The 25281-nt window shown below is 33.4% G+C and overlaps 2 protein-coding genes across 6 annotated transcripts in view; both read left to right on the forward strand.

Annotated features, from left to right (window-relative positions):
* The window catches only part of LOC135134552 (protein Wnt-2), an 89699-nt gene extending 73881 nt beyond the window's left edge, over positions 1 to 15818 (forward strand). For both annotated transcript variants that reach the window (XM_064063246.1, XM_064063245.1), the window contains exons 3-5: positions 10914 to 11185; positions 14912 to 15272; positions 15331 to 15818. In XM_064063246.1, coding sequence (XP_063919316.1) covers positions 10914 to 11185; positions 14912 to 15272; positions 15331 to 15482 — 785 coding nt within the window. In that variant the 3' untranslated portion in view covers positions 15483 to 15818. The remainder of the gene's footprint in view (positions 1 to 10913; positions 11186 to 14911; positions 15273 to 15330) is intronic.
* Positions 15819 to 20810: 4992 nt separating this feature from the next.
* Positions 20811 to 25281, forward strand: part of Brp (bruchpilot) — a 30735-nt gene continuing 26264 nt past the window's right edge. For all 4 annotated transcript variants that reach the window (XM_064063488.1, XM_064063489.1, XM_064063490.1 and 1 more), the window contains exon 1: positions 20811 to 21777. In XM_064063488.1, the coding sequence (XP_063919558.1) occupies positions 21103 to 21777 (675 nt within the window). In that variant the 5' untranslated portion in view covers positions 20811 to 21102. The remainder of the gene's footprint in view (positions 21778 to 25281) is intronic.

The raw sequence follows: 25281 nt of genomic DNA on the forward strand, positions 1-25281 counted from the left end.
TTCAAGAGCTTCCTGGTCACATTTTTTAAGATGTCGTTAAATTATTTTTTGTCAGATATCTAATATATTCAAAATTTGTATTATTTGATACAAAAAGCAAGCGGCGATAGGTTTTTGTTTCACTAAAATTACATTCAGTTTTTTCAATTTTAGTTTTCTGTGATAGAGATTAAGAGCATCGGCTGTATATAATTTCAAAATATTTACAAAGTAGTAGGCCATGAAATTTATTTTTAAAATAAAAATGTTGATATTGTAGTTATTTGACAGTTTATCTGACAGTTATTTGATCGTAACTATCAAACTGAACAAGGAACGCGTTGATGTTGCCAATATTTTAAAAATAAAATCCATGGCCTACTAAAGGGCTTTGTTATATGGTATTTTTGCCTTAGTCTGGTATATAAGAATATGAATGAATGCGAAAGAATAAAAAATTTCTCACATGTACCAATAACTACAGTATGATTCAAAATTTTCAGACAAAGGACGGCAAATAAGCTTGTTCTATTTCTTTCCAATAAACTTTCGTTCTCTATCTGTCATCCGCATCCCCTACCGGCGCTCATCACAGCCTCCCTTTATCTGAAAAGTTTTAGATCATACTGTATTAGGCAAATAAAAAAATTGGTTCAAAACAGAACTTCCCTCACCCTTGAAGTAGAGTCCAAAGAATTCCGCTTCTTTGAAAAATGTTTTCTGAAACCTTTAAACATATAGTAAAAACCAGTGATGTAAATGACCAATTCCAAGGAGATCCCGTCCGCAGAGATACCAGCAATCTGAAAAATATTCAAAGCAAATAATCAACGGAAGAGAGTGTATTATTATCAGTGCACATGCTTAACTATCATAGAATGTCACGTAAAAAAAATTTGTTTAATTTGAATGAGTTGCTCTTCAAAACAGAAGACTAAAATTATTAATTAAGTAAATAATTAAGTAAAAACCAGAGGTATTGCCCTTCAGCACTAGGTAGTAGCAGTCTGAAGCGCAAGTGTTTATTTATGTTTATACATCGAAAGAATGTCACGTAGAAATTCGTTTAATTTGAATGTCTTCTCAAAACAGAGGACTAAAATTATTAATTAAACCACAATTGAACAAATGTTATGAATATTGTAACTTTTATTTTATCATTACTATATAAAGACGTGCGTATTCTTTACATGTTCGAGAAAATGGGGTAACTCGTTCTTAATTTGACCAATAAAGATTTGTGATGACGTCATCAGCATGGATAATACTAGTCACAGCACAAAAGAAAAATAGTCATAGCGTATTGCCAATGCAAGAAAAAAAAGGTAAGGGCCAGTTCCTCATCGAACCCACAACGGCAGGTCATACGGATTTAGCGAAAAAACTGAAAGCGGATTCGTACACTACAGTACAGGAGTATATTTATGTATTAACATTCAAAACATTTTAAAATATAGTTCATTAAAATGACGCATCACATTGTTGGTGGAGATGATTAACAAAATTTTGGTTAGCAGTTAACCATCTACATGATATTTGTAATAAGTAAGTATATGTACATACAAAATTTGACAACAATCGGTCCAGCAATTTTGGAACATTACGTGTCTAATAAAAATGGATGCAAACACCAGACAGACAGACAGATGGAAACGGGAACAATTTCTAGTTAAAATGCAGATGCAAGTGTACAAATACATAAATCGATTAAATTCAATTAATTGAGTCCGCGTTTGCTTTATAAAAAATTGCAATTATTAATACAGCCTTTACTATAATAATAATAATAATAATAATAATAATAATAAACTTTATTGCCCAACAGAGGTACTCCAATTACAGGACAACATAAATTACTAGGAATGAACAATAGCGTAATTAAAGCTATTAAACTAAAACTAAAACTAAAAATATATAATATATTATAATACATAGTATTACATACAAAATGAAAAATGAAAAACAGTAGTGAAATGCTCTAGTTAAATACAATTAGCAAGGTGCGACATTCTACTAACAGGGGAGTTCCTGAGAACGTTGGTCCTTGGCCTAGGTACAAAAAAGCTTACGGAAAAACGGGAACCCATTCTTGGCACTAAAAAGAAGACTTCGCCTAACAGGTCTTGACAATCAATAGAATTGGAAAGAAGTTTGAAAAAAAATTTCACTGCTTGTTGATTACGTCTTTTTGTCAATGATGTAAAGGAATGTTTTTCTAACAAAAGTGTGTAATCCGTGCCTCTTCCAGGATAAACTCCATTAGTCTTAAATGATATGTATTTAAGAAGAGTTTTCTGAATCCTTTCCAACTGAAGTTCGTAACAGTGATATAGTGGAGACCAGACTACACAAGCATACTCTATTTTGCTTAGAACCAATGCATAATACAAACTTTTTATCACGTTACTGTCATGAAATGTTTTAGAGGTTCTCATAATAAAACCAAGTAATTTGTTGGCTGATCTGCAAATCATATCAATGTGACTGGTAAATGTAAGCTTTTTGTCAAAAATTACACCAAGGTCTTTTATCGTCTCTTTACGTTCTAACTGATAGTGGTTAAGTACATAATGTGTGTTAATTAGGTGGATTTTTCTTGTGTATGACACAAAGCAGCATTTGTCACAATTAAGAGGAAGTTTGTTCTGGATACACCAGTTAAACAGTATGTTAACGTTCTCCTGTAGCAATAACATGTCTTCATCATGGACAATTGAATGAAAGAGCTTAAGATCATCTGCATATGCTAAAGTCTTACACGTAAATGAATTAACCAAGTCATTAATAAATATGTTGAAAAGAAGGGGCCCTAGGTTTGATCCTTGAGGGACTCCAGATTTTGATACATATTCGTAAGATGTGAAGCCATTAAAGTGAACATAATTTAAACGGTTTGAGAGATAGGATGTCATTAATCTTAAAAGCTGCGGGCATAGTCCAAATGCACTTAGTTTTGATAGAAGTATATCATGATCGATTTTGTCGAACGCTTTTGAGAAGTCCACATAGATGACGTCTATCTGAGTATTTCTATCAATAGATTTACAGATGTCTTGAGTTATACATGACAAATTGGTGACTGTAGATCTAGAAGACATAAACCCATGTTGAAAAGGAGAGATGTAAGATCTAATTTTGTTATAAATAACTTCATATAGAATTTGTTCATAAACTTTACTAAAGATGGATAATATCGCAATTGGCCTGTAGTTCTTTACATCCAACCTATTGCCGCTTTTTAAAACTGGTACGATACGAGCTCTCTTCCATATTTCAGGAAATGTTGACGTTTGTAGAGATAGATTAATAATTTTTGACAACGGACGCGCAAATACATATCTACAGTCTTTTATAAGAAAAGATGGCAACATATCATCACCACAGGTTTCCTTGTTTGCGAGTCTACGTAAAAAGTTGAAAACATCTTCTTCAGAAACACGACTCAATATAACCGGAGGTAAATACGAGTGAACATCTACTGGTTTATAGGAAGACGAGCTTGCAAAGATTTTTGAGAATTCCGAAGCGAATAAATTTACAATTTGTTGAGGATCATCATATGAATCATTATTATGTTTCATAACTCCAGGAATTCTAGTGTCCTTATTTTTAAGACGAATAAACCGCCAAAAGTCCTTTGGTTGACTTAGTAATGAGTTCTCAGATCGTAACGTGAAGGCTTGATATGCTTGTGCAATCTGCGTTTTGATTAGTCCTCGCAGTCTATTGAATTCTAATAAATAGCTTTCATTTTTGGTGCGCTTCCATTTATTTCTGTGTCTTTCCTTTATTTTGATGTTTGCTTTTATGTCAGGAGTATACCAAATGGGATATTTGGAAGTGTAACATTTTACTTTTGGTACAAACTTATCAATACTTTTATAAATATTGTCATAAAATAGACTAAGTGCCTCATTAACGTCTGTTGCAGAATCCAAAAATGACCAATTTAAGTTTATGAAGTCATCATACAAATTTATAAAATTTGCTCGTTTAAAATTGTATTTAATATTGTCAGCTAGTTCTCGAACTGTTGGAAAACTGTACATCGCAGGTCGTCGTTTAATCCAATACTTCTTGTGAACTAACATTTTGATTTTCTTGAATGCTTAGAAATAAGTAGAATTTCATAACGGTCTTAAAAACTGTATAGACGTAACCTCTATTAAAGGAATGGCGTACTTTTCAAACAGACCCTTCAGGGACTTACTATTAAGTTATTTACTGTACAAATCCCTCGAGGTGAGAAGTACTAAAAACATTTTTAGCGAATGTATTATCAACTTCTAATTTCTGAACAAGGATTTTCTGTTTTCACACATTAATTAGTTAAGACGTAAATTTGAAATAACGAAACACTTTTGTTACTTAATGTAGGTAACTAATAGCTGTGGTACAAACTTTCATTATGTTTACCTCGTTGGCGTTATAGACATAACCTTTAACTAATTACTTTTTGTTACTGAGTGTTGATGTTGATATAATCTGAATCCATGGATATCAGCAGCAAGTGTTGAATTTCTAAGACTTATAGGCGACAAACCTGTCAACTCACAGAGTGAGGTAATGTTTCAGTTACGCAGTGGTACCACTTATACAACTGATCGCAAAATCAACTTTAATTCGTTTTATTGTCAATCACACATAAAATTGCAGACAAAACCTAGCTACAAAGAAACATCATTTGGGTCAAAATTTTCAGGAGATTCATATACCTATTATACGTTATACACAGACACGTGATAAAAAATTGGAAAATTAAGTGCAGGTTACCCTTGTATTTTATATTATCACTACAGTTTTTTTCTAGAAAAAATTTTGCAGGAACACAGGCAATACGACGTGAGAGTAATAGATGGTGACAGGGCAGTAAATTTTATAAAATGGAATTTATTTCAATTTGTTGAAGTCATGACGGACGATGGCGACAGTGGACGATAATAATAAGAATGATCGTATTAATAATTTGAGATGAAATATCGCGGCCATCCAGGCTGAAAGATGTGACGTGTATGAAACAGCCTACAAATTCTTCAACATTGTTAATCGCGTTTTAAGAGCCGCAATTTAATTATTTTGATTAACACCATCCACATATCAAAGTCGACCCACGTGTCGGACTAGTGAGTGAGGCAAGTCAGAGTTATGATTCAGAGTACACAAGTATCGTGGGTTGACGTGGAAAGGGATGCTAATATACTATTTAATTATTCTGTGCTTTTATGCGCCGCCGTCGCTTTAAGGTACTGCTCTAACCTTGTTTTTATTTATTTAATAAAAACCGTCCCCCGTACCTCCTAAATTATACAGTGGATCCAGCAAACTTTCTCTTCAACATCGTTTTATTATGCATATAATGGGATTTTAGCACAGAATACGCCTACAAAAATAAAAATAATCATTGTACCTTTCCATTATGGTAAAAAGGGTCGCAAATTACCGATCGGGGATAATGCAGCAGAGTTTTGAATGAAAAGTGGGCAAACGCGGCTAGTAACATCTTCACGAAGAATCGCGTACCGCCAAATTCAATCGCCAATTCTGGTGATCTTATTGTCTGCCCATTGGTGACTTAGTGGATGTGGAAGGTGGCAAAACTAGTTTTACTTCCACAAATTCACATAGTGATAAATTTTCTACATCGTGTGCAGGTACTTGAATCAAACACGCCTATTGTTCCCACTATCGATACAAGTAGGATGAACATGGCCCGTAGATAGAACCATGATGGGTAATGTGGGTACATAAAGTCACGCTATCACGTATTAATTGGTGTGCTTCGTGCAGTTTGAGTGACGGCATCGAGTCGTGGGAGGTGCTAAATCATTAGCAGCAATTGATTTATACAGGCAATGATTATCGATAAAGAACAAGCAGTTATTAAACACAATCGTGATTTTATGGTTGCACTCATAGAACTATTTTCAACTCTCTTCTTCCTTGAATATAGACTATACAGACGAGCATCTTTCGTCTCTAACGTATTTTAGCTCATCAGTATTCGCACGTTTGATGAATGCTAAATAATTTAGTTAAATGGAGCCTCGTGCGTAAATGTCGTTAATAACGCTAATGAAGTTGTTACTCGGGTAATTATCACTGATGTGTTTGGTTGTTAATTGTCGCAACTGCGGCCCACAACTCTTATCTACCCGTTCAATTGATGTGATATGCTAATCCGAAAATTTACTACTTGATCACATACATGACATCTTTTCATTTTTATCATTTTCTGGTGACTGATATTAATATTAACACTCACAAGGATAGAATGCTCTTAATTACTTTAAGTAAGAGTTATTGAGTGGGCAAGGCAAACTACGCGACAAATATATTGTCACATAAATGACGAATTAATATTTAAAAAATATGCATTTTTTTGAATAAAATAATATAATAATTTTATAGCAAAATTGACATTTAAGACAATAATTTAAAGATTATGTTAAATGAACCGCGGTAACTTGCCTAATGATCTACTGACGAAACATTATGATCTGATACCATTTAGTCTTCTTTAAAAACTTGGCAAATAATTGCTATAGGTATAAGGGGAAATATTACGTAAACTCGTGATTTCTATTTTCATCGTGATAATAAGAATTGCGCGTAGGGTGATTATTTGATTCTGAAACATATGATTTATATCCTAGAATTTGATTAAGCGAGTCTATATTTTCTCCACTGATTAATCGAGAGTAAAGTAACAAAGAAAAAAATGGAAAATTATAAATAATTCCCAACGTTCTTAGTGGCTTTTTCTCCTTAGTTTGTTAATAAATACGAAAATAATAAAATTCTGTTAAAAATTTATTAACCAGTCATTCGAAATACAAGTTTCATTCTTCATTGTCAGTTTAATTACTTGAAATTTATTTTGTTTTTATTGGAAAACATAAATCCGTCATAGAGTTTTATTGCATAACAAATAATAATTTCTCTAATAAAGTCGCATTGCAGTGGAGTTTCTCTCTAACAATTTCAAGCAATATGTCTTGCCTTCTCTCAATACCTAGCGTGAAAATAATGTTGTATAATAATTCATAATTTTAATTGAAAATAATATAAATTTTGCAAAATCAAACTGACAACGAATTCATTACAAATTTTATTTATTTAATTGACTCACGTGGTAGGGGTTCACGCTGATGCTGAGAGAATAAATTTCAGCAACCATGAAACAAATAATTTTATAAGAAAGAGTAGTACGGAAGAGTTCTGTTTTAAACTGTATAGTACCAAAATTCAAAATCACTTTTCTCAAGCTTTACACAAACATTCTTTGACGAGAAAAATGTGCATCACGGAGGAATTTGGAAGTCGGTTATTCCGCGAAAATGTTTATAAGTATAACAGTATATTACTCGAACTTTTAAAAATTTTACCACATCCCTTTGTATTTTCATTGCTGCTTCCTAATATTACGAAAAATGTTTAGTAGAAAATTTGTTTCAGGATTTAAAAGTGAAGTTTAAGAAGCTTTGTTACTTTAAAGAACATATAACTGAAATCAAATTATGAAAGCAATAAGTTCAAAACCTTCTGACTTGGAGAAAAATTTTTAGAAAATAAACACACTAAAAAATTTTAGTGACAATTAAAAAGCTCATGAGCCATTCTGTGTTACTCGCTATTACAAAACTGCTATGCCATCGGCTCAATTTACTGCTGGGTGAGCTTTTTGGCAAGATATTAAATATTTAAACAGTATAAATTTGCTGCTACATATTTTTACGATCCACATAAATACAATTAAGCTTTTACGAATTGGAATTTTTTAATTACTAAAATACAAGGCAAACTACACGAGTAAATAAATCTTGTTATAAACAACAGATTAATATTTCAAATAAAATTATGCATTTTCTAATAAAATAATAAAATATTTTATAGCAGAACTAACATTTTATACTAAATGGAATAAATTACATAAAGTGACCTTATTCAATGTAACTTTTTTATATATGACGTACGTGAAAATTAAAATTCAGTTAAACAAATTAAAAATATAGCTTTATAAAGTGTTTTTTGATATTAATACAAAAAATAACCATAAAACTTGCGTCACTCTTTATTCCACCCAAACATCCATATCGAATTATAGATTGACAACATACACGACAAGAAATAACGTTTTATCTGGTTTATATCTACTTATTTAAAATTATCCTTTTGTTGTAGTACTTTCTTTGTTAAACTGTTTCAGTTTTAGTGCAGCCAAAACAAAGAAACATCCGAATGACTGTAGTTAATTACAGAGAACAACTGAGTACTGTCAACTGATAGAAATAAGATGAAAAGTCTCTGACGGTTCTCAAACTTTCATCGATTACAGTACTGCAAATTTAATTATAATAGTAACAGTCATCACTCGTCACTTTTGCCTGATTATGAAAGGTAAAATGACAGGGCAGTTTTTGGTATTCCTATAATAATTACACAGACATATTGTTTGCAAAATGTTGCAGACAATTAATTAAAACTACCTCTAGCGCTGGATGTAACAAAGCACTACTTGCTGTACTTAAACATTCTAGTGTCTGTTGACACTTAGTTTGCACATTCTCATTTTAAATGTGTATTTTACTACTACTACAATTTTTAAACTTGCAATGAAATGGAATTCTATGGTTTCAGTGGCTGATTATTCATTGCATGGATTTACTTGCTTTGTATTATTACTTTTGGAATTCTGGTAATACATTTTTCGTAATCTTATCGTTGTCAATTTAAAATGATACAGACAATGCAGTCAAAATCCCCACTTAATAACTGCTAACGAAAATTACAAAAGCAAGACACATAATTTATTATCTTATGAAAATAACTCTTGGAAGATCGTAATTCGTAAAAGCAATACTGGTTACCGGCTCCTACACTTATGAGAACACATGATGAATGATAATTGATAATACAAGCCTAAACGTCAAATTGTCGTGACAACAAAATTGGTTAATGTGAATACACAACTGTTATTGTCTTATACATAATTTCATTTATTTTAAGATAAACAAAGAGAAATTTTAAAAAGTTCTTAAGTTTTGAAGCATATTTACTTCGTACTTCTTGAATTTCAAGGCGATGCGTTGGTGGAAATTAAGAACCGACTGTAGCAGATTTTTGACGAATGATTGTCCAAATTGTGCCAAAAAATAGAAAATAATAGTTATGTATGTATTAAGGGCATAACTAGGGAGATGAGGGAATGTTTAAAGCCGGACGAGGCAGGGCTTTTAATTTCCCGTGAGCCATAATCGACAATTGGTGGTAAATACAACGTTTTATTCTATTTTAGTTTCCAAAATATTTTTAACGAAATATTGAGTATTTCCAGCAGGTTGTGTGAATTGTACCGATCCGAATTTTAATACATAGCTGGCTATTATTTTGATGTTATTATGAATATCACGTTCAAAATGCAAAGTGGAAAAAGTTTATTCAAAAAAAATTTTAGAAGAATTTGAAGTCGGCCAGAGAATGATTTGATGAAAGTTATTTTCTTAACTTTAATAAAATGTTGAATAATTAATTAATATAAATGAATAATTAATCGTTGCTTAGCAATTTTTGACTGATTTGTGCCATAAAGGCCAATTTATGCCCGCGTATGGTACTTATAAACAAGATTATGATTCTAAAATAGAATAAAAACCATTTATGTTAACTTCAGTTGTTGGTTTTAGTAAAGACAAATTATTGAATGAAGTTTAATAAATAAACTTTTCTCAGCTACTAAACGATTTTGGAAGACATCTTGAACTAATATTTGTAAATTTACAATGTTCTTAATATAGAGAAAAATAAACAACCAACTTTTCCACAAACGAATATGCAAGAAATGTTTTTATTGCTTTACACCACTTTATGAGAGTAAATGTGTATTTTATTTAATAAACGGTACGTACATCGAAGAATTAATTGGAAAACTAAATTTATAAATTTGGTTAGTCAGTATTAATACATTTTTCCAAGCCAGAAAATAAAAATTTTGGTATCAAAATCACACTGAAAATTTAAACAGAGCCGTCTTCAGGTGGAGTAGAAGAGGTTTAAAAAATTTGGTTTTCCAAATACTGCCTAAACTGTTGATTTTTACAACTTCTTACGAAACCAACATTTGTGAAATTGATAAATAAATTTATTTTTAACTGTAGATTACTCCACCAATTTCATATGACTTAAATAATTTTACCTTGTTAGTCTGTACCACTATATAAAAATTAATTTTAAAATTTGTATTTTCATAAGAGATTCAAATAATAATAAATGTGACTTCAACGAAAGCGAAAACTTATTTTTTTAATGTAATAAAAACTACCAATTTTGAGTTAAAATCTTAAATAATAATTAAATAAGTTCGTTGCTTAGATAAAAGCTTCTAAAATATTATAAAGAAAAACACATTTTACTAATTATTTCTATACAAGTGTTTAACAATTAAGTATTCCTTCTTTTGAAAAAAATTTTCGAAAAATATTTTTTCGATATGCTATTTTTTATCCATCCGTCTATTTTCACAATTATTAAATCGGTGATAATTTGAATCATATGAAAACAGATTTTGCTATAATGGAAAAATAAGTTATACAATCACTATAAATGTGACAAATTGCATGTTAATCTCTTCATTCTCCTTAAAAATAGCCTGAATTTTATAACTGGAGCAAAAAAAAAACTACATTTTAATGCCTAATTTTCCTAGAAAGCTTTGGTTTTATAGTACACCATAAAACCAAATTTCAAAGGTCAGAATAATTTATATTCCAAAACGAGGATTAGACAAATATTTCTAGTCCATTCCCATTAATGAGATATAATAATTAATATTAATTATACCAAATAACCATAGTTATTAATTTAAATGTTAATATTTTAATAACCGCGATACCTTTGATGTTTATGAGAAATTAATGCACACATTTTATCGGTTTCAGGCTCCAGAGAAGCTGCTTTCACGTATGCGATTTCTAGTGCCGGAGTGGCCTACGCTGTCACATCGGCGTGTGCTAGAGGCAACATATCTGCGTGTGGTTGTGCCCCAGGTCCAAAACCCCGAGAACCAGCACCATCTGGCTGGAAATGGGGCGGATGTAGCGTAGACATCAATTTCGGAATGAAATTTGCCCGAAAATTCATGGACGCTCGCGAACTCGAAGGAGACGAAAGAAGTCTGATGAATCTCCATAACAATAAAGCTGGGAGGAAGGTTTGTGTCTGGAGCATTTTTTGTCCTGACTTATAGAAAACCAAAAGATTCGTTTTTGTGGCTGCCAGCATACCTCACTGCTGCGGACTAACCAGCAGGTTATTCAGGACCTGTCAATTAACGTCTAGAGTGCGAAAATATATAGATGTCTCAAAATCGAAGTGGTGGAATATCTAAAAAAGTCGTTTCGTTTTACCAAGCGCTACACTGCACTTGGATACATTTCTATTATAAGTATATTAAATTACAAATTAATAAATTTGTTCTGTTGTATAATTGAAAACTTCGAATTTAGTACAGAACACAGATAAATCAAATTCAGAAACCATGACAGAGATGGAAATAACACCATATGAATTTTTACCAGAGTGTGTTATTAAATGTGTTAATGTTTTTCTTAGTAACGAACCCACGCCGTCCATAGTTGATATTTCCAGAAACAGTTTTCTGTCTTGTACTTAATTTAAAGCAATAATTCGTTTTCGATCCTGTTTTCGGTTTTTGCTTTTTTGATAAATTAATAGCACTATATAATAACAATTAAATGAAAATGACTATACAAAACTCAACTAAATTATAATTGGGTTCAAATTAAGATAATTACAGTTACCCTTATTTGGACAGTGTTAGAATTCACGACAACATACGTCTTAATTTTAATAGCAGTCTCTGCTGACTTAAATGTTTCTGGTTGTAAAATAGCTTTTAACTATTAACAATGAAAACAAACCAGTAACCAACAAGAAGTATTTCTTTGATTTGATCATTTCAACATCCCTGAACATAAGAAACCAAAATACTTATATCATGTAACAAAAAAAAGTTTATGCCTGATAGGAGCTATAAATAAACGAATATAAGCACTGTAATTTGTGGAAAATGAAACTTCTGATTTGTGTCAAAGGCTACAACTGCCACAAAGGCAAAGGCGAACGCATGGAAAACTACAGTCTTATGGAACTCTTTAACAGTCGTTAGATGTTATTTTTGGCATCTGATCTCCAAAAGTGACTCGTCGCTTTTAATAACCTTAAACCATCCACAAAAAATTATACGTGTTGTTTATTGGAAAATTAACACGGACGGTTGTCTCTATAAATATCTGTTTTATTGAACGGTAGATACTCTAAAAAAATCTACTACAAATTTTATTGGTGATTCAAATTAACCTTTCGTGCCATAAAATTTCTTATATCCTAGACTGCATAAATTTGTGATAATTGTTTCTTTTTCAAGATCATAAATTGATATGTAATCAAATTAACTGCTTCATTAATTTATAATGCGTATTTAAAATTTCATAACTATAAAATTTTTGACATATTGGAAATTTGATTAGTATCTTTATTGATTTTTGCAGTCAAAGATAAAAAATGAGTTTTAGTGTGAGAATTTCACACCTGGAAACTACAATAACAAAAGTGAAAATGTCTCAAATTTCTGTTTAAAGAAGTTGATCAATCCAAGAGAAAAAAATGGTCGAATGTTATTCGACAGTACAATCCAACAAATCTTGCTTCTTTAAAAAAATTATACAATTTGATTTGGCGATATCTCATTTGTGATAACCCCTATACATAAAAAAATAGGTTAATAGTAGTAACAGCGCTTAAAAAAAAGAAAGACCCATGAGACGTCGCTTATAAAAGTTTGTTATAGAGTTTGGGTTTTTTGCGCAAATTTGATGTCTGGAGTTAAAACTCAAGGCGGATTTATAAATCACCAAGTACAATAGCATGTTATTCTATAAAATTTAAATAGCATTTACTATTTGAGGTCAAGTCGTCAAGTTGTTGGTGACGATGATCAGCTAAATTTTAGTTAGCGTTATATATACGATAATCCTAAAATACCTATAAAATTTGACAATAATCAGTCCAGTAGTTTATATAGTTTAGAGATTATATGTCTAATAAATATCGACACAGACGACAGACGGCATACCGAGTACAAATGATAAACGACACGGACAGGCGACAGATAAACAGATAAGAAACCGGTGACCTATTTTTTCATCCTCTTGTGGCCATAAAACGTCGAGAAAACATGAAAGTCGCCGTTTAACGGACGGACACTGTTACAATACTTCCTTAACTTACGCTAGGAAAGGTACACTTTTAGTAAACAGAAAAATATCCCGTAATTGAAAAGTCGCAATCTTCCTAACCACCACTAAGGTTTCGTATAAACTTTTAGCTCCAAATTTTAGAACTTTACTGTGAACAACTAATGAAAATTGATCTAAAATTGTTCATACTAAATTTCTATCGGGTCTGAACCACAGTCAATTAAATAAGCCCAGTTTGTTAGTGTAATTCTGGGAATTTTATATTGAAAATTTCAAATGAGATTGGCTTTCCAAAAATTTGGATATATCAACACCTACATTAGCGCGGAATGAAAACATTAAGATTGAATAATTAAGAAATCATAAAATTTTATATGAATGTATTAATAAATTTTACATAACGTTTTATAATATTTTGTTAAAAATATGGCTAAAATTTCATAAATATTTACTTAGTAATTTTAAAAATTTCTTCTCTAATAAAATAACATCTACAGTCAACAGACGACAGGCAAATACTTTTTCATGTTCTATGTAAAAGCGGATTATTTTCTTTGGTATAACGTTATTTTTCACTTTTCAATCATTACTCAGGGTCATATTGTTATAAAATAATTTTGAATATTCAATTTCATATAGGTATTCTTGTTCGTTCACAATTCGGGAAAAACGAAAATGTATATTTTTCCTTTTCCAGTGGGAAAGGGAAAGACAGAAGTCTCTGGCTCTGTGAAATTTTAAGAGCTAATCTCTTAAATTATCACACTGATAATAATTAACTACAACTTGAAACTGTGATGTCTGTGTTTTTGCAACAACGTAATAGGGAAATCAAGTTAAGGAGTTATGAGAGTAAATATAACTGCTGCTTTTTTTATAATAATAATAATAATAGTATATTTGCCCAACAGAAACAAATTCCAATTACAGGACAAAATGACAAAAAATTAAAGCAAAAATTACAAAAAAAAGTTGTAAATGAATTTTGTAAATTTCTCGAAACCCATGGAATAATTTTAACTACATTTTGTACAGTGACCGGTTTTATTGAAAACACTTCTTTTCCAATTTTAGTTTTGTACTTTTGTAACACTTATAATTACTGGTTTAGTTCTCCTCTTCATTGACCACACTAAACAGCAGATGGCTGTTATTAAAAAAAGCGAATGTTGATGTCGTTAATACGAAAAGAGAATCTTAAAACATAGTCCATCTAAAAAATCATTTTATCTTGTCAAAATGTTCAAAACACTTGACAAATATTAGAATTAGCTTGACAATAGCTACTCAACATTTTTAAATAACAAGAGATTTTTTACTAGGAATTAAAATGGTATTGTGGGGAACAATTTAAATTCCAACGAGAAGTAAATACTGATATTCGTTGTTTTTAGACCTCCACATACTTATTATCCACAAACTAATTTTATAAATTGCTACCCAGACAATCGCTGGATTACATAAATCATCTACTATTACTAACCCATAATGAGGTATAAACATACCAATGTAGTTACTTCAGTAGCCTCAAGTCGTTACATTTTCAGACTTGAGTCTTGCAAATTACTTGGTACTTATACAACCTCAAGCATTGTGTGCCGTGCTGTAAAATTACCTAGAAAAAAAAACGTCATCTATTCACAAATATATTATTTCAGGCGGTAAAAATGAGCCTTCTGACTGAATGCAAATGCCACGGGGTTTCCGGAAGCTGTACGATGAAGACTTGTTGGAAAACTCTCCCAGGCTTTAGGCAAGTAGGTGATAATCTGATGAAGAAATACTACAGAGCGCGACCTGTAACGTCGGCCTCATCTTCTCCTGGTCCAAGAGGAATTGATTCGTATAGAAGGCCGCGAAAAATACATTTAGTTTTAAAGAAAGGAAAAATGGCGATCAAGAAAACACCAAAAAAATCGGATTTAGTGTTCATTCAAACATCTCCTAATTATTGTGAACGGGATTTGGCGGCTGGATCTTTAGGAACGGTTGGAAGAACGTGCAACCGAACCTCACGAGGTAATTATAGAGTTAAATTATATGTTTTTTCCAGTGTATGATCTTAATTTGTTATCAGGAAACGATGGCTGCGACCTTATGTGCTGTGGAAGAGGATATAATACACACCAGTACACCAGAACTTGGCAGTGCAGATGTAAATTTCACTGGTGCTGCTACGTAGATTGTGACACTTGTAGTGAAAGAACTGAGGAATATACTTGCAAATAATTATTTTGCTTTTAATACTCGAGTTTTGTGTGAATTTTATCGTTAATGATCAGTAACATTTAGTAATGCATCGTACTACATTGTTTGTAAGTTACCATGAATAATTGCTATTTAAAGTTTGCCGATGTTTCTGATGTATATAATACTCTTTGAATACTGACTATGTACTATCGAATTTGTACAGATTTTTACGTCGAATTAGATATAGGATTACAAAGAAAAGCATGTAATATTTGACAAACTAACGTAACCTAGGTTTATAGGTATTGCGCAATAATTGATAATTTATTTATTACGTCAGCATTATTCCTATACCGTAATGTGTTTTAAGCTTTGTAAAACTGCAAATAAATTTCTATATATTACTCAAATCCTCTTACTTAAATACTGGTAGTAAAAATATGTTGTAAAGTTTACAGATTAAGGTTTAGAAACGATGACAGATTTTTAAATAATGCAAATTATCATCTGAAAAACAACACAAACACAGCCAACTTGCATCAGCTTCCTTCTTAAAATATCAGTTAATCACTGTAGACTGCAAAATGTTTTACCTTGCAAATCTCCAACAACGTGTGTTGAATTCGTGGAAATTTAAGCGGGATTATACCTCCAACCTTACTTATGCTTACTATTAATTTTTCCCAAAGCTATTTAACTCCCTTTCTAATTTTCCGAAGCTGAATTGTTCTAACCACAAGGAGATTCCAATTGATTTGTTAGATAAAACAAAGAAAGCTGGAAATCTTGAAATCTCCAATAGACTAATACTTGGGACCTCCACACTTCAAGTATCTCTATCGCCCTTTTCCTACAGATACAGACAGACAGATTTTAAATTTAAATGTGTAACTCATTTAGTTTCAGCGTCAAAATAATACGAAATATCCAAGTGTTTCTTCGAGAATGGTGAGTGCCTTAAAAAACAGGAAGGTTCAGGCCACAAAAAAATAAAGCGCCATGTTAAAGTTAATGTTCTTCATCGATTTAATTAATTGTTCAAAACTTACTGGAACTGTAACTTCCGGACTTTCCCACAGTATTTTAAGTAGTTCCAGTATTTGTAATGTTCCTATCAAACTTTCTGTTGAGTCGCTTGACCTAACTTCATTCAGTCTTTAGAGTTGGATTTTTTTCGTGGAGAGAAAGGTCGAGAGTGAATGCTTCACTTAGCTAGGGTGATGGTAATGAGGTTTTTTGTTACAAATAAATTCAGAAGCAATTGCGGGTTGCCGGTTCATCTGGTTTTTGGGTTTGTTGACGCTAAAGTTGTTGATATGAGGCGGCTGACTCTTTCAGATCTAGAGAGTAAAGAAGTTGTAACTTGCCTAGTATAAATTAGTTCGTTTGTATTATTTATGGCATCGGAGGGGTACTGATTCGCTATATGACGAGTTTAATGGCAGTTGAAATAGAATTGGTTATCATAGATGGGGAATATACGATAGTTAGTGTCGTTATGTTTAATTAATAATAATAATTACAGTTGACGCCGGCAGCTTTGTAGCATCGTTTAGAATGACCTATATTTGTCCCCTGAAGCTTGGCATATACAATGACTTTGCGCGGGAACGTAGGGTGATAAGATGGTGAATTTCCCCTTCTTCCTTTTGCTAAATAAATAAATGCAAATTCTACTGCTGGCAATTCTGAAGGTAAATGACATTTTTAAGAGAAAATAATTTTTTGAAAAAACAAATAACATTTACAATTTCACCTAAAAACTGCAAACTAATGCTCTAAAATCTTATAATTTTTTAAGGGTATCGTAAATTACTAATCAAAACTTGCCCGCTTTTCCCTTACAAAAACTTGATGACGTCATTGCGAAATTTTACTGTATAAATCTTATCTAATATGTGCAAAAAATTATGCGTTTACAGTTATGGTTTATCAATACGTTATTATTTTTTAAAATTGCTTATATTGGTATGTGTGCCTGCTAGAAAATTGATGATGTCATCACACAATTTTATTATAAAAACACTCAGTTGAAATATAAGCACAGCATGTTTCTTTACCTATAACAATAGTGGTCTATAAGATGTCTGTGATGTCTCGATGGGTTATATTTTGTCACAAATGTTGCGCACTTTTTAACTGAACCAAATCAGTGAGTGGAAACGTACTTCTCGGACAAAAGCTCCACCAAACCTGATTTTCGTTACGTTTATAGCGCTAAAGTAAACTCGACACTATTATAACAATTATTGAGTTGAGTGAGCCTTTCGAGTTAGTAAATATTTCCATTTAAAAAGCTGTAGACTTAATACAATTAGTAGATCAACCTACCAGGTATCGAACCGATCAGCAACCATCAACTCTAGACTTAATTATTCATCTGACGACGATTCACTAGCTAATCTAGAGTATCTTGATCCAGTTGGTAACTCTGACCATGTAGCTCTCAAAGTCAATATGCAGATTTGTACCTTTCGTAGAGAAAGAACGGTTTCATTTTTGAGAACTGTTACAGACTATAAATCTGTTAATGAAGACCTCAAAAAAGTGGATTGGTTCACTTTATTCTCTGATCAATCAATTGAACAAAACTGGCAAGTGTTTAAAAATGTACTTCGACACATTCCGCTGTTATCAATGTAAAAAGATTTTCCTGATTTTCAACCAAACCATAGATTACTGCAAAGATTTTAAAACTTGTGAGGACTAAACGAGCACTATGGCGGAGTTTTAAACGAACGGGCAGCGAAAGTGGGTACAAAATTCATAGAAACTTCTCAAATCGGCTCTTAACCACAATTAAGAATGGTCGCATTGCTTATGACTATGAGAGACGCATTGCTGATCAGCAGGAAGCTGAACGTTTTTACAAACATGTTCGGAATCAAATATCTGGCTCGGTTACCACTCCACAATTAAAAGATGAAAAGGGTCATATCATCGAGGATTGTGCTAGTGTGGCTGATATTTTTGCACAAACTTTTTCTAGTGCATTCACGTATGCGTCGAACAACATGCTTCCTAGATTGGCTGGACCTAGTCATAGTCTTTATCTTGACAGTGTTGAATTACCAGAAAGCGCCGTTTGCGCGAAACTGAAAAAATGAAAATGTACTGAGTCGCCTTATCCAGACGAAATTAATGCCTCGCGCGGTTATGCTAAACTGTGCGGACTCTCTTTCCCAATCCCTGAGTCGTTTGATGACGCAGTCCTTCTTCCACGAGAGTGACTAGAGGATAGCCATAGTACGCCCTATCTTTAAAAAAGGGGACAAGTTGTGTTCAACTAATTATCGCCCTGTTAGTTTGACTTCATTGGTTGATAAGATCATGGAATTTATGAATCCATCATAAAATTTCTTACTGAACATCAGCTTGTACCAATAGAGCAGCATGGTTTCCTTCCTCGCAAATCCATCATATCCAATCTTCTTTGTTGTCTTTCTGACTGGACAAAAGAACTTGACTTGGGAAACTCGATTGATGTCATCTTTACGAGTGGATTGACGCTTTCTTATCGGAGCGGACGTTCAAAGTGAGGGTCGGTGGTGCATTAAGTAACTGTGGACAGGTCTTAAATAGTGTGCTGCAGGGATCCGTACTTGGGCCACTACTGTTTATAGTTTATACGGCCGATTTGAAATCTAAGTTGAGGTAAGTTCTGGAAGTGTGCAAATGGAACTCGGAATGGTTACTTCCATTTAAAATTCTAAAATGAGAGTTTTTACATTGGGAACGCCAGTCCCCAACATACCTATTTGATAGATGGTGTAGACGTCCACTCTTTCTTGGTCCGAACATGCCCTGAGTACTACTAGAAAGGCGAACAAAATGGTGTATTTCTTGGGGAAAGCATTTACGAGAAGTCACATATCTGTCATTAACAATCTCTAGAAGAGTTATGTCAGGCCGGTACTTGAGTTCGCCAATTACATCTGGTCTCTGATTCAACGAAAGATAGAGTTATTTGAATCTGTGCGAAGAAGGACCACAAGAATTCCATTTGGTAGAATTCGGCCACAGTATGCTGACAGACTTGCAATGATGGGTCTTCCAACGCTTTCCGATCGACGTAATTTTAACTTTTCGGGCGCTTAAAGATCCGCAGTCGCTCATCAGGCATTTGTTTCCCCTGAATACACTTAGTAGAACTAGAGGGCATTCTTTAAATCTAGTAAAGGTGAAATTTCGCTCCACAGTGAGCCAACATTTTATCTCCAACAATTTTCGGACCATGGAACGCCTTACCATACAGTATTGTTGAAGCTGAGTCAGTGACAAGTTTCCAAATTAAATTTGATAATTATAACGGACAAAATTAATTTGATCCCTCTGTTAATTAGGTAGCTACGTAGCGCGGGCATAACAGGCTAGGCCCGTTTTAGACACGTTTTATATTTAATTTTTTTTGTACACCTTCAAATAGTGATTTACCGAATTCGCTTTAGTTTTCATTAAAATTATGTTAAATATTATTATTATTATTATTATTATTACATATCAAATTAACAGTTTAATTGTTTGTGTCAACAGCATTGTATTTTTTATAAGAGAAAAAAATTCTAAATTAATTTTCTATGTTCTTTTTACATTTTGATTTTTTATCATTAAATTTAACTACTTCATATATTCATAACCAATTTTATTATTGTAATTAATTTTTTGTGTCCTCTATGAACTCAATGTTCGTTGGATAATAAAGTTATTATTATTATTATTATTATTAGATCCTACAACAAAAGAACCACGCGTGTTAGAAAATTTTAGTTGTCATATCTGCTGCCTACGAACATTATTTGACGGTGTATAGCTTGTTTCATTATTAATGTTAGAGATCAAAAATTATAATATGTAGCCTAGTGTAATTAATGAAATATCTCAGAACGTTTAGTGACTTATGTGTGTATATATAGTGCGTTGGACTATTTATATATGATATATGTAGATACGTAGGTACAAATATTTACTCAATACAGATTTTATTTTGCGCTTGAATGACCCATAGTCGTTAATTAGTACTATGAATCTGGCAAACGACAACATTTTTATAAGTTGTTCCTTGATGAAAATACGTACACCAAAACTTGTAAAAAGTTGTCCGATTTCCTGGTGATTTAAGACAACAGATCTCTTGTCTCAGCTTGGAAATGTAACAGGCGCCGACATCTGCTGAGCGGTGGACCAACAAAAACCGCAATCTGCCTATACATGTTACATAATCCTGCTACGCGCCTCGCAATGTCGGTTTCGTGAGATTTACCACTGTTCTTTTATTTAATTTCTAATTTTAGCTTCTGCGCTTTGTTGATGACTAAAATAGCACGCGTTTTATTAATCAAACAGTTTAATTTAGTTGTCGGGCAGTAACCAACATTCGTAAATGCAATCAGCAATGATGGCTTCCGAGGTTCGAAAAAAGCAGTAAAAAAGGGGGGTGATTTTTAGAAAATTCATCGTAATAAAATAATAAAAGAGCGTTCGCGGCCTCGTGCGGGGGCGTACGTACAGTACGTCCAGTATATGCGTGTAGGAGTCGCGTGTGCGTTGCGCGCGTCGCTCTACGCTACACCCGTTCATTGATCAGAGCTCGGCAGGAAAGTAGAGTGCAAGAGTGGAGCGCGGACGACATCTTCAGTGCCCGTGAGTGACATGTCATGAGATGTCCCGAGACGCGTACGTGGGGGGCAGCCGGTCCCCGCGGGGCGTGAGACTGCCCACCGTGGACCGGTCCCCCAGCCGAGTGTACCCCGGCGGCAGCCCCCTGGGCCGCAAGCCGCTGCGGCAGACTCGCTCCGGTAACAACTCCCCGGAGCACTACTACCACCACTCGCCGTATTACCGCGACGAGGACCTCGGCAGCCCCATGCTGGAGGAGCGCGGCCGGCCCGTGACCGTGGGCCCCGGCCACCACCGGTCGCGGAGCGCCACCCGGCCCGCCAACCCCATGTCGGTGCGGTACCAGTCGCTGGACCGCGGGCCCACGGTCGACCATGAGCGCGAGTTCCTGCCCATCAGGGACCGGAGGGACAGGTCCCTGGACCGCGGCCTCTACTTCGACGACGAGCCGTACAGCACCAGGTCGGCGAGGCAGTCGCCCACCTCGCACCAGCCCTTCATCGGGGAGCTGCAGCACCAGAACTCGGACCTCCAGAGGGAACTCGGCAACCTCAAGAAGGAACTCGAACTCACGAATCAAAAACTCGGTTCATCCATGCATTCCATTAAAACCTTCTGGAGTCCGGAGCTGAAGAAGGAACGGGCGCTGAGAAAAGAGGAATCCGCCAAGTACAGCCTCATCAACGACCAGCTCAAATTACTCAGCAGTGAAAATCAGGTCAGTGCCACCAAAACGCCGCGCATCTAATATTTATGGCTCAGCCAGGAACCGAGTCCCACAGACCCCTTTAATAAGAGACTATGGAAAGAGGCAATAAAGAATTATTCTTTAGCTACATTCTATTCTTCATCGAAATTCATTGTTTGTCGATATTCATAAGATTGCCTGATTTCTACCATTACGGTAAAGATTTTTCCATAAGGTCAAGTCAGCGTAACAGTGGGTACTAATAATTACAAAAACTATAATAAGTAATTGTAATACGATCGGATTACATCCTAAACAGTTTCCCTTAAGAGCTAGATAGTTCTCCAAGACAAAGATTTAGATAAATATTCCTTTAATTTCGTCATTACTCACTGCCGTTTTAACAGGTTGTTCAAGCTTGCTTAACCGACGATGTTCGGTTTACTAGCACGTCTGGCCTTTTTATATGGCCATTTTTCATTGCGCTTATATATGATCGAACAAATGTTCTCTGTTAAATGTTTAATGTTACACAAAATTTTTGACCAACTTTACAATCGATTGTAATAAGAGTCAGTAGTTATGATATTTTTAGAAAAACAATACAACTTTGAGCAAATTCATTCCAACGCGTTCCAGTTCGTTTTTGACTGCTAAATCAAGTATTTTTAACTCTACAAAATCCACAACAATTGTACGAGAGTTAGATTTAATTTGATACCATCAAAAATATTTTTTAAGTCGTTTTTTGTCCTTATTAAAAAAATTTCTTCCTTTAAATCTCCATTCTTACAGAAAGTAATTTGAAAAGACTGAAGTTAATATATAATATTTTCTAAACTACTCTTTAGAAATGGACTATCGTTGCAAATAAAAAAGAGCTATTGAGATTTCTAGGACATTTAAAAGTTAGATTTAAAAGATATCTAACCAATTCCATTTAATATAAACTTTTTTATGGATACGACGATTTTATAATTGGCTTATTCTTTTAAAAACCGTTGAAAATGATGATTAATCAACTGAGAAACATTATCTGTCGTAACAGCACGTCGTCAACAAAAATCGTCCCCTAGTTGGCGCAGGATGATCGGCTGTCCTCACCCCTCGCTGTGTACAGCAAGCGACGAAAACATTCTTGCTCGTACACTGCTAACTAGAAAACGATTTTTGTTGATCGTACCTTATAAAAGATTTACCATACATGGCCCAAAAACTATTCATTTGGTATTTTAAAGGTACTCTCTTTGAGATAACTGTTCTTTGAACAATTCGAGTGCTTGTCTGTATTTGATATTCAGTTCGTAGTACAAAAATTTTAATGAATTTCCATAACAATTAAAACTGTATTTTAAGCCACTGTTTTCTGTACATATTTCCAAACAATATCGTTTTCTGTGATCGTTAAGGAAAGTGTTCATTGTATGCGTTCTCACACAACTAAAAAACAAAACGATATCGCGAGAAACTTACTCAGTTGAGTTGTGTGTATTTTCTCATTTTCCTTGCGTATAGTACTCTACAATATAGTCGAAAGTTATTGTAACAGAAACACAAATACGTTTTTTGGGGTTATATAATTCATAAAATACGGACATGCAAGTTTTTCATTTCCGTATATCAGTCTGTTGATGTTTTTGTTAGTCATCTAATAAGCTCCCATTTTTGAATTGAGTAATTAGAAATTTTAAGTGTTCCTATAGGTTATCATGCCAATTAAAATTTGTTTATTTATGCTTTCGAAAAAATTGATGACGACGGCTAAGAATATTATTAATTGAATCTTTACGAGAAAGTGATTCAGTATGACTAACACGAATTGTGCTAAAATGATAATTTTGAATCATCGAATTCAATTGATTCTCAGAAATTATATATCACCTTAAAAGTATACTAATAAATCTGACATGCCCCCAGGATGTATATATTTCTTCTTTTGTCAGATACACAATGTTAATGCCTCAGTAATCTACTTTTATTTCTCAGAACTGCTTGCACAGGATATTTATAACGAGAGTATTAACCGATTTATACTACGGAATGTCGAACAAAAGATTGAACATCCATATACCGAAAATACAACTAACCTGATCTAACTAGACGTTCTCTTATTCACTATACTATGATTATTTTTTTTAATATACAATCCTCACACAAGGCTCAATATTAAACTAATCGTAAATTATCTAACATTTTTCAAACCACTTGTAGAAGTTTTGAAAACATTTTATTTATTCAAAATTTACATAGTAAACGTAACAGCTATTAAGAGTCAAACGAAATTCCGCAATGGAAGAGTTGCTTTTAACACTTTTTACTATTGTACTGAGGCGTGTAACACATATTTACGTGTCCTATCTGCACTGAAGGACAAAGCTTTTCAGTTTTTCCACATATGTTTCTCATCCCGGCTTTTATATTTTTATTATTACGTTCAGGGGGTAATCAAGCTGTAGACTTTTTCTTATTGTTCGGATGTTGACAGTTAGTCACAGCTACCACATCTCCTAAATTGTTTCGCGAATTATTCTTAGTTAACTCTATGTGATGCTCTGTTCTCTGATTCTTGTAGCCTGCAGCCTTTCTCAGCGTCGGCTTTTTTTTTCAATAGATCCGCTTTGAGTTTCACATCTGCAGCAGTATTATATTAGGTCATTCTTTTAACGTAACCCAATACTACAAATTTTCATTTAGCTTCTACAAAATATAAAAAATAATAAAGCTGCTATTTTAAGATCTTAGTCCTTATCTTTTAAAATATATCAAGATTCATAATATCCAATTTCTGTCACAATGGTTTTAAAAATAATTAAGTATTTTTGATCAAAATTCGTAATAAATAATAAGATCTACCCAGGATTTCGTTCGAATCGACCCTTGCAAGTAAAATCATACCGACACACGCATTATTTGATAAGAACTCTCTTCAAACAGAATGGTTTATCAAGGGTGGTATAAAGAAGAACTTAATGCGAGTATCAGTAACTCAATGAAGATCAAACAGTATTGTGATTTTACTTCGAACTCCATCAATCCACGACCGAGCCACCATCAAATACACATAAAGCTACCATCACCACCTTTGCTAATTCCCTTAAATACTCTATGCTGCAGCTGATTTTACATTACTGTTACATCGGAAGAATGACTTTTCAAACTAACTGAACTTGAATTATTTCAAGGCTACACGGATTGCCTAAATGCAACAGCCTGTAGTTTTGGCCTGCTTCCAAAACTCTAATAAATCCAAAGAATTCATAGCTTAAATGCTTTTTGTTGATGTTAAGCTATTCAATTAAAATAGTTCGTTTCAAAAACGAACTATGAATCAAAAAGATTTACTGATGTAAGCTCCATCCACCTGCTTAGTGGATTGTTGATACATATCCTTAACTATTTAGATTTCAGGGTCGTGGTGCAGATGTGTTCGTAGATAAAATAAACACATCTATCACTGTAACTCCGAAAAACATCGTGGTTTTTATTCAAATTCTTTCACAATATCGGGATATTTCGAGCAGAAGCAATGTGGCA

The sequence above is a fragment of the Zophobas morio genome, unplaced genomic scaffold, assembly GCF_036711695.1.
Source record: "Zophobas morio isolate AGI-343-1 ecotype UQ-CSIRO unplaced genomic scaffold, CSIRO_AGI_Zmor_V1 ptg000023l, whole genome shotgun sequence".
Taxonomy (NCBI): domain Eukaryota; kingdom Metazoa; phylum Arthropoda; class Insecta; order Coleoptera; family Tenebrionidae; genus Zophobas; species Zophobas morio.